We start from the raw sequence: 14,937 nt of genomic DNA on the forward strand, positions 1-14,937 counted from the left end.
TTTTTAATTTTTTTTTTTTTTAGCAGTGTTAATTGTATTTATTGTATTCTACGTTATATCCCTGGTCCGTATTTAACTTAAACAGGAAAGTTCGTACGTTTTACTGCCTTCATCCAACTTGCCCTCCCCCCTCCGCCCCATCTCCGGTAACCACAAATCTGATCTCTTTTCTTTTTTCTTTCTTTCTTCTTCTTTTTTCTTTTTTTTTTTTTTTTTAGGGCTGCACCTGCAGCATATGGAAGTTCCCAGGCTAGGGGTCAAATCGGAACTACAACTGCCAGCCTATGCCACAGCCACAGCGATGCAGGATCGGAGCCACTCACAGTAACCCTGGATCCTTAACCCACTGAGCAAGGCTAGGGGTTGAACCTGCATCCTCATGATACTAGTCAGGTTTCCACTGAGCCACAATGGGAACTCCTCCTTTTCTATTTATTTTTCTTTCTCTTTCTCTATTTTTTTTTTTTTTTTGGCTGTGCCCGCGGCATGTGGAATTTCCTGGGGCAAGGATGGAAACTGTGCCACTGCAGCAACCCAAGCTGCAGTGACCATGCCAGGTCCTTAAAATGCTTCACCACAAGAGAACTCTCTGATCTCTTGATTTCCTTTTCTATGAGTTTGTTGATTGGTTTTTGAAGCATAATTGACCTACAGCACTATGTTAATTCCTGGTACACAGCATAATGTTTTAGCATTTCTTCTTTCTTTTTTTTTTTTTTTTTTTTTTAGGGCCCCACCTGCATCATGTGGAAATTCCCAGGCCAGGGGTCGAATTGGAGCTGCGGCTGCCGGCCTACGCCAGTTGCAGCCACACAGGATCCAAGCAACATCTGTGACCTACACCGAAGCTCACAGCATCACCAGAACCTTAACCCACTGAGTGAGGCCAAGGATCGAACCCACATCCGCATGGAGGCCGGTTGGGTTCCGTAACCCCCTGAGCCACAACGAGAACTCCCTGATTTAGCATGCCTATATCTTTCAAAATCATCACCAAGATAAGTTTAGTTACAATATGTCACCATAACAGACATTACATCAACTGCATTCCACACACTGTACATTTCATTCCTGTGACTCATTTAGTTTGCAACTGGAAGTCTGTACCTCTTAATCTCCCTCATCGATTTCTTTCCTCCCACCACCCTTCTCCCTTCTGGCAACTGTATCCCTTCAGTCTCTGTATCTAAGATTTTGCTTCTGTCTAGTTATGTTTCTTCCTGTGTTTTGTTTTTGTTTTGTTTTTTCCACATGTAAGTGAAGCCATACAGTATTTGTCCTTCTCTCTCTAACTTATTTCATTTAGCATAAGGCCCTCTAGGTCCGTCTATGTTGTCACAAATGGCAAGACTTCTTTTTTTTTTTTTTTTTTTTGCTTTTTAGGGCCACACCCGAGGCATATGGAGGTTATCAGGCTAGGGGTCAAATCGGAGCTGTTGCTGCTGGCCCCCTCCAGAGCCACAGCAATGCCAGATCCCAGCTGTGTCTTCGACCTACACCACAGCTCACAGCAATGCCGGATCCTTAACCCACTGAGCGAGGCCAGGGATTGAACCTGCAACCTCATGGTTCCCAGGCGGATTGGTTTTCACTGCACCACAATGGGAACTCCAAAGATTTCATTTTTTATGACTGAGTAATATTCCTCTGTGTGTGTGTAAATATCCTCCATCCATTCATCAATTGATGGGCACCTGAGTTAATCGCATATCTTGGCTATCGTAAACAACACTTCAATGAACATAGGGGTGCACACATCTTTTCTAATTAGTGTTTTCATTTTCTTCAGATAAATATCCAGGACTAGAATCACTAGATCATATGGTGGTTTTGTTTTTAATTTTTTGAGGAACCGCCACACTTTCTTCCATAGTGGCAGCCCTGGTTTACATTCCCACCAACAATACACGAGGGTTCCTTTTTCTCCACATCCTCTCGAATTCTTAAATTCAAAGAATCTTTCCTGGGTTTTGGTCAGAGAGAAAGGTGTGAAGACAGGAAAAAGTTCAGAGAGATGCAACAATGCTGGTTCTAAAAATGAAGGAAGGGAGCACAGGGAACTATATTCAATATCCCGAGATATGCCACAAAGGAAAAGAATATCATTTATATAGATACACACACACATAACTGAATCACTTTGCTGTAGAGCAGAAATTCACACAGCACTGTAAATCGACTATACTGCGATTAAAAAAAAAAAAAAAAAAAGAGGGAGTTCCCGTCGTGGTGCAGTGGAAACGAATCCAACTAGGAATTCATGGGGTTGTGGGTTGGATCCCTGGCCTGGCTCAGTGGGTTAAGGATGCGGCGTTGCCATGAGCTGTGGTGTAGGTCACAGATGCAGCTTGGATCCCGAGTTGCTGTGGCTGTGGCATACGTAGGCTGGCAGTCTACGATTGGAACCCACGCCTGGAAACCTCCATATGTCATGAGTGTGCAGCCCTAAAAAAGAAAAAAAGAAAAAAGAAAGAAAGAAAATGGAAGCAGGGAGCTATGAGCTTTGAGAGCAGCCTCTGGAAGCCGGAAAAGGCAAGGAAATGGATTCTCCCTTGGAGCCTCCAAGAAGGAACTCAGCCCTGCTGACACAGCGATTTTAGCCCTGAGAGACCCGTGTCAGAGTTTAATCCTCCAAATTGTGAGATAATCCATTGGTGTTGTTTCAAGCGACCAAATGTGTATTTTACTATGTCAGCAGTAGAAAACTAATACATGGAGTTCTGATGAGACACAGTGGGACGGGCAGTGTCTCTCCTGTGCCTGAATGCAGGTTCTATCCCTGACTGGCAAAGTGGGTTAAAGGATCTGGTGTTGTTGCAGATGTGGCCTAGGTCGCAAGTGTGGCTCGGATCGGATTCCTGGCCTGGGAACTCCATATGCTGCAGCGTGGAAAAAAAAAAAACTAATATACTAACTGATCAATAATTACCCCTCCACTAATTAGATCAGCAGTGAACTATGTGTCCACCCATTGCCTCTCTTACCCAGAAGCACCCCTTAAATAATTCTTTTGTTGACTGTGGTGGATCATGATGTTATGGGCTGACATTTACCAGCATTATAAACTCCTTGCTGCTTTTGCCACCATGACATTGTTAAGAGAGATTTCATTACACCAGAGTGTCCTCTCCATGAGAACCAGCAGAAGAAATTTATTTTCTATCCAAGTACCTGGAGGAGAGACTCTGGCTTGGGTTTCCCTCTTCGTGTTGACTATTAGGAAACTTAGAGCAGTGATCCTCAGGTAAGAGCAACTTGGGGGAGAGGAACCATCAGAATCACTAGGGCAGGACTTCCCGTCGTGGCTCAGTGGTTAAGCCACTAGGAACTATGAGGTTGCAGGTTCAATCCCTGGCCTTGCTCAGTGGGTTAAGGATCTGGCATTGCCATGAGCTGTGCTGTAGGTCAGAGCTCGGATCTGGTGTTGCTGTGGCTGTGGTGTAGGCCAGTGGCTACATTTCCAATTAGACCCCTAGCCTGGGAACCTCCACATGCTGCAGGTGTGGACCTAAAAAAAAAAAAAAAAAAAAAAAGGAGTTCCCGTCGTGGCGCAGTGGTTAACGAATCCGACTAGGAACCATGAGGTTGCAGGTTCAGTCCCTGCCCTTGCTCAGTGGGTTAACGATCCGGCGTTGCCGTGAGCTGTGGTGTAGGTTGCAGACCCGGCTCGGATCCCACGTTGCTGTGGCTCTGGCGTAGGCTGGTGGCTACAGCTCCGATTCGACCCCTAGCCTGGGAACCTCCATATGCTGCAGGAGAGGCCCGAGAAATGACAAAAAGACAAAAATAAATTAAAAAAAAAAAAAGTCAGGGAAAAAGAAAGCAAATTATGTTCTGGGAACACCTGGAGGAGCCCCAAGACCCTTTCAAGGGGAGTCCAAGGCCAAAACAATTTTCATGATGTCAAGTGTAAAATATAGGTTTCCAAAGGAATCTTGACATATGATATCCCAATAGGGTGGATGCAAAAATGCAAGATGTGAGAATCCAGCTGTATTATTATTATTATTATTATTATTATTATTCTGTCTTTTGTCTTTTTAGGGCCCCACTCGCAGCATATGGAGATTCCCAGGCTAGGGGTAGCATCAGAGCTGTAGCCACTGGCCTACACCACAGCCACAGCAACACCGGATCCTTAACCCACCGAGCGAGGCCAAGGATCGAACCCATGTCCCCATGGATACTAATCAGGTTCATTAACCACCGAGCCACAACAGGAACTCTGAATCCAGCTGTATTCTATTAAGCAAGACACTAAAGAAGTTTGCAAAAATGTAAAACAATGCCACTCTTCCCACTAATTTTTCGTTTTGGAAAATATAGTTATTTTCATAAATATATGTTATTACATTAACATATAATAAATTCCTTTTTAATGAATAAGTGCAATAAGTATTTCTCAGTTTTAATTTTAAATGCAGCAAATGTTGATAGATATAATGTATATAAGCAAAAACTTCAGACTCTTCTTTTTTTTTTTTTTTTTTTGCTTTTTAGGGCCACTCATGTGGCATATGGACGTTCCCAGGCTAGGGGTCAAATCAGAGCTGCTGCTGCCAGCCTACGCCACAGCCACAGCAATGCAGGATCTGAGCCACGTCTCTTGACCTACACTCCAGAGCCTTAACCCATTGAGCAAGGTCAGGGATCGAACCAGAGTCCTCATGGATACTAGTCAAGCTCACGACCACTGAGCCACAATGGAAATGCCTCTCTTTGCCTCTCCAGGCAGGGCTCTCTGTTAGGGCTAGCCCCCAGGTGCTTCCCCAGCCCTTTTGTTCCCGTCCCTGCCTGTACCTCTGTAAATAGTTTCTTCATTAAAAGCTCCTTAATTTCCCTTTGATGCTCTATATTTCTTAAGTAGATTCTTATTGTATATACTGAGGGGTTTTGGTGACCTTCCTAAGGTCACAAAATAAGTGACAGAACACCTGAGAGGACACACAAGCTAACACAAAGAAACAAAGAAGGGTGGAGTCTTTTTCGGCCCTACCAGCCTGCTCAGCCCCTTCTCAGAACCCTAGGCCCTGCCCGGACCGCCGGAATCTGTGATCCTTTTGTTGGGATGGGATTGAATTCCCTAGGGCTCCCGTCCCAGACCTGACCAGCAGCTCCAGTAACCAGAGCTGTGTGAGAAGAAAAGGCCAAGCCACTGGGGTAGCCGCACCCCAAAGAGAGATGAGGTCTCAGGTGAGTCATGCCACCAAGGGGCCACCTTTCCTGTCCTCAGGGCCACTGCTCACCTGCAGCCCTGACCCACCAAGGACTCGGAACTTTGGCCACCCAGCCTCTTGCCATCCTCTCCTTCAGCCTTCGAGGGTTCTCCACTCCTCCTCCCCCACCCCGCAGGTGTCAGGGAGCTAGGACATCTGTCTCCCACCCCCACCTGGGCCTCTAGAGATGTGAGATGCACACGGGGCTCTGGGTGGGGCCTTCGGGCTCCCTACTTCCTCCTTCCAGCCCCAGATCCACTCAGATTCCCAGTGATGGGCTCCAGCCAGGGAGGGTGGGGCTATTTCTGGGACCATCCAAAGTCACGGGCTGCCTAGGCAGTGACGGAGTGGTGGCAGGGAGCAGTCCTTCACAGATCTCTGTGCCTCCAGCTGACTCACATGTGCCATGTCCCAGCACCTGCTGCTCCCATTTGTGATCCTCGGTAACCTCAGGGGACAGGGAATGGCTACAAGGGGCCAGGCTCCTAGCGTCTGGGGAGGCTGGAAAGCAGAACTCCTGGATTCTGCCTGGAGAATGGGGCGTCAGAGGAGGAAGGGGAGGGGGCCGTCAGAAGAAGGTAGGCATGAAGTGTTAGGAGGGAGAAGAGCAGGTATGAGAGGAGGAGGAAAGGAGGCCTGGGTGCCATGGAGGGATGGGTACCTGTAAAGCTTGCGGGGAGGGAGCTGGGGAGGGCAGGTCCCAAGCGTAGGTCTCCAGCCTCTTCCTGCCTCTGTCTTTCCAGCCATCAGCCCCATCCCAGGAGCCTTCCAGGACTCAGGTAAGGCAGCGGGGCTGGGGGAAGGTCATGTGCAGATGGAGAAAAGATGGGAGGGGTAGCATGGATGCTGGCAGGGGGCGCTGAAAGGGCGGGGAATGGGGGAAGAGGAAGCTGGGGGGGGGGCGATGGGGAGCAGGAAGATCGGGGCTGGGCAGTGTCCAGGGCTAGATGTCACTAGTATCTTCCTCTCTTTACCTTCTGACTCCTAGCTCTCAGTCCTACCCAAGAAGAACCTGCAGATCTGGGTAAGGAAGAGCTGGGGAATCTTAGAGGGGGTTAAGGCTGGCTAGACCACCAGGGAGGTGGAAGTGATCAGAAACTTAGCGGGCTGAGGTTCTCTTTGTTCTTTGTTGGGGGGGAGGGCAAACGGGCGGGGTGAGGGACCAGCCTTTGTCCTGAGTTACCTGGACTTCTGGTGTGGCCGCCAGGGGCAGGCTGTGACCTCAGCGGTACCCCCTTGCAGACTGCGGTCGCCCTGAGCCCTCTGCCCGCATCATGGGGGGCTCAGATGCTCGGCCTGGCACCTGGCCGTGGCAGGTGAGCCTACATCAGGGCGGGGGCCACATCTGCGGGGGCTCCCTCATCGCCCCCTCCTGGGTCCTCTCCGCGGCTCACTGTTTCATGAAGTGAGTATTCGCCCAAATCCAGCCCCGCTCCTTCAAAAGCCAAGCCGACCCGCAGTTTGATCCCCGCTTACTCCAGGCTAACCTGGAGCTCAGCAGCCCCCGCCGCCCCGCCCTCCCCAAGCTAAGTGCCCTGCGGAGTATCCAGGTTCTGAGGGTGAAGAAGCGGCCAGCTGGCTCCTCCCACCCCTCCCCCAAATTCAAACTTCACTCGAGTCTGAATTCCATCCTTCCACTGCCCCCAGTCAAGCACTTCCAAATCGCATCCCTCCTGCCCCTTCTGTGTGCGTGTGGATCTATCTGAGAGTTCCCTTGTGGCTCAGAGGGTTAAGGATCCCGCGTTGTTACTATAGCTTCTGGGTTCGCTGTGGCGAGGGTTTGATCCCTGGCCCGGGGAGCTTCCCCACACCCCCTGGGCGCCCCCTCACAAAAGGAGTCTATCTCACCTAACCTTTTCCTGCCTCCGCCTGGACACAGTAACGGTACCTTGGAGCCGGCGGCCGAGTGGTCGGTAGTGCTGGGCGTGCACTCCCAGGACGGGCCCCTGGACGGCGCTCACATCCGCGCGGTGGCCGCTATCCTGGTGCCAGACAACTACAGCAGCGTGGAACAGGGCGCCGACGTGGCCCTGCTGCGCCTGGCCTCGCCCGCCAGGCTGGGCCCCGCCGTGCGACCGGTCTGCCTGCCCCGGGCCTCGCACCGCTTCGCTCGCGGCACCGCGTGCTGGGCCACGGGCTGGGGGGACGTCCAGGAAGCGGGTGAGTAGGGGGCGGGGTCATCCGGGAGGCGGGCTATTGGGAGGCGGAGCCTATCGAGAGGCCCTCAGGGCGTGTCCTGAAAGCTGGAGCCCCAAGGGCTGCCTTAAGACGGGCCTCACTGTGCGTTGGGAAGAGCCGTTTCTGAGATGAGGTTGGAAGAAGAGCGGAGCGGAACGGAAGGAGATAGCGACCGGTTTGGGATATGGCGAGCTCAAGGGCCATGGGGCAAGGAGGCAGAGATGCCCAGCAGGCAGCGGGTGGGGACCCATCTGAGCGCTGGGAAAGAGCGGGCTCCATTCCTGCCTTTCTCCTCTGATTCTGCCCACAGACCCCCTGCCTCTGCCCTGGGCGCTGCAAGAAGTGGAGCTAAGGCTGCTGGGAGAGGCTGCCTGTCAGTGTCTCTACAGCCGGCCTGGCCCCTTCAATCTCACTTTCCAGCTGTTGCCAGGGATGCTGTGCGCTGGCTACCCGGAGGGCCGCAGGGACACCTGCCAGGTGAGGGGAGGCCCCTGCACCTGCCGAGAGGGTCAGGCAGAGCCCTCACCCATAGGAAGCAGCATGAGGAATAAACAGATGCCCGTCTCTCACAACTCTGAGCCTCATCTGTGAAAAGAGAGCAAGGTTACCAGTGGAGGGAGTTCTGTTTGTGGCTCAGCAGCTTAAGGACCCCACATAGGAGTTCCCATGTAGAATATAATATAAAACGTTATATTTTAACCTTTTTTTAACATTTTTCCGAGACATGCTCCTCAAATGACACATCTTTTTTTTTTTTGGTCACACGCATGACATGCAAAGGTTCCTGAGCCAGGGATCGAACCTCCTCCACAGCAGCACCCCGAGCCACTGCAGTGAGGACGCTGGATCCTTAACCTGCTGCACCATAAGGGAACTCCAAATGACAGATCCAAATGACAGACCCTTTTAAGGACCTTCAAGCATACATGGTGGGGACTCAAACTAGTTTTCAGGGTCCCTCCCAATTATGAGGTTCCAGGACCTACAGAACCATTCCTGCCTTTTTTTTTTTGTCTTTTTAGAGCCACACCCAAGGCATATGGAGGTTTCCAGGATAGGGGTCAAATTGGAGCTGTAGCTACTGGCCTATGCCGCAGCCACAGCAATGACACATCCGAGCCATGTCTGCGACCTACACCACAGCTCACCCTGATCCTTAAACCACTGAGTGAGGCCAGGGATCGAACCCGCAACCTCATAGTTCCTAGTCGGATTCGTTAACCACTGAGCCACAATGGAAACTTCTATCCCTGCCTTTTTGAACAGGATTGCCAACAATTCAACCTCCTATAGACCAGCACTGTTCCAGAGAACTTCCTGCGATGACAGAAATGCTTTCTCTCTGCACTGTCCAGTAGGATAGTCACTAGCCATATTGGCTATTGAACATTGGAAAGGTGGCTGGTGTGTTGAGGAATTAAATCTTTAACTTTATTTAATTTTAATTAATTTAAATAGCCACTTGGGACTAGTGTCTACCCTATTGGAGAGCACAGTTCTAGATAATTCTGAAGCTTCTTTGTAACCCTCTTCTTCAGGTCACAGAGATGCTTGACCTGGATTACAGTGATATCTTAGGGACAATGCCCCAGCATTAAACGGCCCCAGAGGAGTTCCTGTCGTGGCTCAGTGGTAATGAACCTGACTAGTATTCATGAGGACTCGAGTTTGATCCCTGGCCTCCCTCACTGGATTAAGGATTGGCACTGCTGTGGCTGTGGTGTAGGTCGGCAGCTACAACTCTGATTCAACTCCCAGCCTGGGAACATCCATATGCCATGGAGGTGGCCCTAAAAAGACCAAAAAAAAAAAAAAATCCTGGAAACCTGTTGTAGTGACTGTTCCTTGTAGTTCTTCCACCTAACTGGTCTTCAAACTGTCCCTTCTTGCTGCTTTTCTTTCTTTTTTTTTTCTTTTTTTTTTTTTTGTCTTTTTAGAGCCGCACCCTCAACATATGGAGGTTTCCAGGCTCGGGGTCAAATCAGAGCTGTAGCTGCCAGCCTACACCACAGCCCCAGCAACATGGAATCCGAGCCGTGTCTATGACCTACACCAGAGCTCACGGCAACGCCAGATCCTTAACCCCCTGAGCCAGGTCAGGGATGGAACCCACATCCTCATGGATGCTAGTCGGGTTAGTTAACTACTGAGCCACGACGGGAACTCCACTGCTGCTTTTCTAATAGCCTATTTCTTTTCTCTTTTCTACCCCTCATTTTTTATCACCCTGTGGCATATAGAATCCCTGGGCCAAAGATAAGATCTGAGCTGCAATTGCGACCTGTGCTGCTCCAGATCCTTTAATCCACTGTGCCAGGACTCAAACTCCCGGTGCTGCAGAGACGGCTGCCAACCCCATTGCATCACAGCAGGAACTCCAAATAGCCTATTTCTATAGTCTTTTCCTCTTGAATGCTGGCATCTCTGATTTACTTTAACGATTTAACAAGGCATTCTAACAACTTAGAAACCAAAGACAGGCTTTGTTCGAACTATTTATTGACAAGAATCATCTGGCTCTGAATGAGACCTGCAGGCCTCTCTGGCATGGCCTTTAATGCATTAGCTTGGTGCTCTTGGCTTTGGCTGCTCATCAGCTTTTCTGCTTTACCAGACCTTAGAGTTGTAGGAATTATGGAGGACATGGCACAGCCAATGCAGGTTTCTAAAAAGTGGCTGTAAGTAGGGCCAACAAGAAGAGGTGGTGTAAAGGAGTTCTTTTTTGGCTGAGTGTGTCAAGGATCTGGCATTGTAACTGCTGTGTCTTGAGTCGCTGCTGTGTTGTGGGTTTGATCCCTGGCCTGGGTGCATCCAAAAAAAAGAGGTGTAGACCCTCTGCCAGGTGATCCAGTACAAGCTGGTGGGTCCCTGGACTGATCCTCTGATACAGAGTCATCTGTCATCAGGGAGACTCTGGGGGGCCCCTGGTTTGTGAGGAAGGTGGCCGATGGTTCCAGGCGGGGATCACCAGCTTTGGCTTTGGCTGTGGACGGAGGAACCGCCCCGGAGTCTTCACTGCTGTGGCTCCCTACGAGGCATGGATAAGAGAAAAGGTGATGGGCTCAGAGCCTGGGCCTGCCTTTCCCACCCAGTCCCCAGAGCCCCAGTCAGGCCTCCCAGAACCCATGGATGAGAACTGCACCATTGCCCTACCAGGTGAGCTGGGGGGCACGACCCTGATGTCAGGGGATCTGGGAGATCTGAGCTCAGGTGGAAACTGCTCTGGGTTCAGGAGGCCCCCTGACTCAGGCGTCTCACCCCTCAGAGTGTGGTAAGGCCCTACGGCCAGGCGCCTGGCCCTGGGAAGCCCAGGTGATGGTTCCAGGATCCAGACCCTGCTATGGGGCGCTGGTGTCTGAGAGCTGGCTCTTGGCACCTGCCAGCTGCTTTTCGGGGTGAGTGAAAGCCCAGTCTCAGGAAGATTCTTGCCCCTGCCCTCATCAGCCCGAGATGCTTACCTAACCGGCCCAGCCCTTCCCCTGGGTAGGGTAGAGGTAGGGGTGTGGGGTCCCATTGGGGTGTGTATGATCCAGATCGAAAATCAGGGCCCTAGTCTCTCTGGGGGCAAATAAAGGCATAATACAAGTTCGACCTAGGATGGGGGGGGCGGTGGTGGCCGAGCGTTCAGTTTTCAGGACAGGGATACAGAATCCTGCCTGGAGACCCGAGTCTAGGCCACCGGTGCGAGGTTTAGAGCTGAGTGTGCGGGATCCTGCCCACGTCCCCAGTCTCCCCCGTCTCGCAGCCGCGTCAGCTCAGACCAGCCTCCCGGCGACCTGGAGAACTGGCACGTTCTGCTGCCCTCGCGCCCGCGCGCGGAGCAAGTGGCGCGCCTCGTGCTGCACGAGAACGCCTCCTGGGACGACGCCTCGGACCTGGCTCTGCTGCAGCTGCGCGTGCCCGTGAACCTCAGCGCGGCCCCGCGGCCAGTGTGCCTCCCCCACCCAGAACACTATTTCCTGCCCGGGAGCCGCTGCCGCCTGGCTCGCTGGGGCCGCGGGGGTGAGCAGGGGCCCAACGCGGGCGGGGCGGGACGGAGCCGGGCGGGACGCCGCCTCAGCTCCGGCTCCCTCCTTTTCCCTCCCAGAAGCCGCACCCGGCCCCAGCTCGCTGCTTGAGGCGGAGCTGTTGGGCGCCTGGTGGTGTCACTGCCTGTACGGCCACCAGAGGGCGTCAGTGCCGCCGCCCGGAGAGCCGCCGCAAGCGCTCTGCCCCGCCTACCAAGAGGAGGAGGTGGCTGGCCACTGCTGGGTGAGCGGCAGGGCGGGGCCTACTGGTCTAAGTAGGAGGAAGGGGCGGGCCGGGGGTGGAGCCTGAGAGGGCCCCGGAACCCGGCGCGGGCTCTGCGGGCGGAGACGGGCTGAGGGCGGGGCCAGAACAAGCTGGGGGCGGAGCCTGGCCCTGGAGGACTTGGGACCGAGGCCGAAAGCTGCAGGGGTGGAGGGTGGGTGTTTTCGCTCCCCGCTTTGTTTAGAGAATCCTAAAGTAAGGGCTGACTTCTTAACACAGATAGGTATTGGAGCCTGGCCTGGGGGAAGTGGGATTTGTTAGTCCGAGTACGGAGAGTGCGGAGCCCAGGAAAGCCCCAGGACCTTTGTTACCTCCTCATCAAATTGCACACACGTTTTCGCGCTGCAGAACTATTCTCACTGGAGCCTTCTTTGCCGGGAAGAGGGGACCTGGTTCCTGGCTGGAATCAGAGACTTCCCCAGTGACTGTCTACGTCCCAGAGCCTTCTACCCGCTGCAGATCCACGGCCCATGGATCAGTCATGTGACTCGGGAAGCCTACGTGGAGGACCAGCTGGCCTGGGACTGGGGCCCTGAGGGGGAGGAGACTGAAACACAAACTTGTCCCCCTCACACAGAGTATGGTGGTGAGGAGGCGCCTGTGGGGCTTAGGGGCTCCTGGGGGTGCTTAGAGCCACAGTAGGGGCTTTAAGGGTCAGCTGTGACCCCCACCCCCGCCCACTGAGGGGGAGATCACTTCCTCTCTCTAGCGTGTGGTCTGCTGCCTGAGCCGGCTCCGATGGGGGTCCTGTGGCCCTGGCTGGCAGAGGTGCACGTAGCCAGAGAGCGTGTCTGCACTGGGATCCTCGTCACCCCAGGCTGGGTCCTGGCGGCCACTCACTGTGTCCTCAGGTGGGTTCCAACCATCTCCCTGGCAAGAAGGAAAAATTGGGAGATGGGTAGAGGACTCTTAGAATAGTGGGATGCTCTCCCTCTAGGACTTTTCTGTATTTATTTTTGCTTTTTAGGGCTGCACCTGAAGCATATAGAAGTTCCTGGGCTAGGGCTCTGATCAGAGCTGCGGTTGCCAGCCTAGGCTAGAGCCACAGTGACGCCAGATCCGAGCCACATCTTCGACTTACACCAGTGCATCTGCAACTTACACTGCAGCTCACGGCACGCTACAGCCTTAGCCCACTGAGTGAGGCCAGGGGTCGAACTTGCATCCTCATGGATACTAGTCAGGTTCTTAACCCACTGAGCCACAACACACCTTTAGGGCTTTTCTAGCACAGGGAAACTGCTGCGACATGTTTTGAGACAGAAGAGAGATTTGGAAGGAGGGATAATGAGGAATGACTCTGGAGATGCCTTCCACCCTTTCCCCTGGGCTTTGGAAGGACATTATCAGCAATGAGGGGAACATGAAGTGACACTGGACCTTGTTCTAACAGGCCAGGCTCCACCACAGTGCCTTATATTGAAGTGTACCTAGGCCGGGCAGGGGCCAGCCCCCTCCCGCAGAGCCACCAGCTATCCCGATCCATCATCAGCATCCGCCTGCCCCGGCACCTGGGACTCCGGCCCCCCCTGGCCCTCCTAGAGCTGAGCTCCCGGGTGGAGCCCTCCCCATCAGCCTTGCCCATCTGCCTTCAGCCAGGCGGTCTCCCCTTGGGGGCCAGCTGCTGGGTGCTGGGCTGGAAGGACCCCCAGGACCGAGGTGAGGGCCCTGGGTCCTGGGGGTGAGAAGTGACTGGACGCCAGAGTGGTCCCTGGGACAACATTCTTTCCTCTCTCTAGTCCCTGTGGCTGCTGCTGTCTCCATCTTGACAGCGCGACTCTGTCACTGCCTCTATCAGGGCATTCTGCCCCCTGGAACTCTCTGTGTCCTGTATGCAGAGGGGCAGGAGGACAGCTGTGAGGTACGGGGGGGCCTGGTCTGATACGGGGGAGCACTGCTGGGCAGCGGGACCCCGGAGAGAGAGTGGGATTGGAATTCTTGGTTGCCGGGCCCTGGAGGGGAAGAAGGCCAGGACCTTGATTTTGAGAGAGGCCAGGGCCTTGACCTTGAGAGGGGCCAGGGACCAAGATGTCTGAGGATGGAAACGAGCAGCGCTTTGTGGCTGGACCCTAGGAGAGGGTGCCGGGGACCAGAAGGAAAGCTAAGAGACCCTTTGCCCTTGGCTCTGATGCTGCAGGTGACCTCAGCCCCGCCACTCCTGTGCCAGACTGAGGGAGGCTCCTGGGTCCTTGTGGGCATGGCTCTTCGAGGCAGCAGGGAACTATTTGCCGCTGTTGGCCCTGAAGAGACCTGGATCTCCCAGACGGTGGGGGAGGCCCATTTCCTGCCCACCAGTGGCCTCCCCCACTGGCTCCCCGAAGGCGGCGACCTCTGCCCCCCTGACATAGCCAGGGCCTCAGGTTCCCCTCGGGCTGCTCTTTTCCTGCTGCTACTGATCCTCCTGGTCCAGGGCTGAGGGGGCCCGGACCCCTAGGCCTCCTCCTCTGGGCCTCCCCCAGCCCCTTTGGCCTTGCACGTCCTGCCCAGTGGGGCTGGAATGCGGTCCAACCAGCTCTGTTCCCCTGCCAGGAACCTCCAGAGCGCCCCACCCACCTAGACTGCAGCGGCTTCAGCTAATTGGGCCTGGGTGCCTGGCTATTTTGGAGTCCGGCATCCTTGAGGGCAGCGGGCAATAAAGGTGTAAACACTGACACACGTGGCCTGGTGGCATCACTGGGGGCTGGCTGAGGGGCAGGGGGAAAACCCCAGGGAACGGAGCCTCTCCCTCCTGGGCCTCTGTGAGTCAGATCTTGGGCTCCCAGGAAATGTGTCCCTGATAACGTGGCAGCTGTCTTTCATTCCTGCCCCAGGGTGGGGGAGGTTGGGCTGCCAGCTGGGTGTGTGTCACCTGCCCAGTGGAATCAGTATCCCTAACACCTGCTGGACACCTCAGCCCTAGCTCCCCCTGCTGCCCTCCCCGTCCCGCCCCATCCCAAGCAAGAAGGGCTCAGGGTGAGGACTGGTCCCAGGAAGGGTCCAGGAGTCTGAGGTTCGAGGTTGTGGGCATATCCTGTGCCGGCAGGAAGCCTCTGCCACATACATACCAGGATGGTGGTGCCCCAGAGGGTACATCTCCAGCATCCCCAGTACACACGCAGGACACGTGTAGGTCCACCACCCTTAAGTGTCCACCCCATCCTGCCCAGTGCCCCAGGGTTGGGGCCCCACCACTTACCAGTGTGCCTCCCTGCCTTAATTCAGCTGTGTGCCCTGTTAACTGCCAGGTACCCACACAGCTTGGGCCTCCACAAGC

At 53.9% G+C, this 14,937-nt stretch overlaps 1 protein-coding gene across 1 annotated transcript; it reads left to right on the plus strand.

Annotated features, from left to right (window-relative positions):
* The first annotated feature begins 5,554 nt into the window (after window positions 1-5,554).
* Window positions 5,555-14,335, plus strand: PRSS36 (serine protease 36). The gene is made up of 15 exons (XM_003124495.5): window positions 5,555-5,659; window positions 5,960-5,995; window positions 6,205-6,240; window positions 6,459-6,621; window positions 7,096-7,376; window positions 7,705-7,871; window positions 10,301-10,550; window positions 10,660-10,789; window positions 11,140-11,396; window positions 11,482-11,645; window positions 12,033-12,270; window positions 12,394-12,535; window positions 13,078-13,343; window positions 13,424-13,545; window positions 13,822-14,335. Exons 1-15 carry the CDS (start codon window positions 5,623-5,625, stop codon window positions 14,098-14,100), a joined length of 2,568 nt encoding a protein of 855 aa, XP_003124543.1. The 5' UTR covers window positions 5,555-5,622; the 3' UTR covers window positions 14,101-14,335.
* Window positions 14,336-14,937: the final 602 nt, after the last annotated feature.

Source organism: Sus scrofa, chromosome 3, assembly GCF_054392235.1.
Source record: "Sus scrofa isolate SSC_HxYL_T2T_F1_AM1 chromosome 3, Sscrofa_HxYL_maternal_Yorkshire_Landrace_v2.0, whole genome shotgun sequence".
Lineage (NCBI taxonomy): Eukaryota > Metazoa > Chordata > Mammalia > Artiodactyla > Suidae > Sus > Sus scrofa.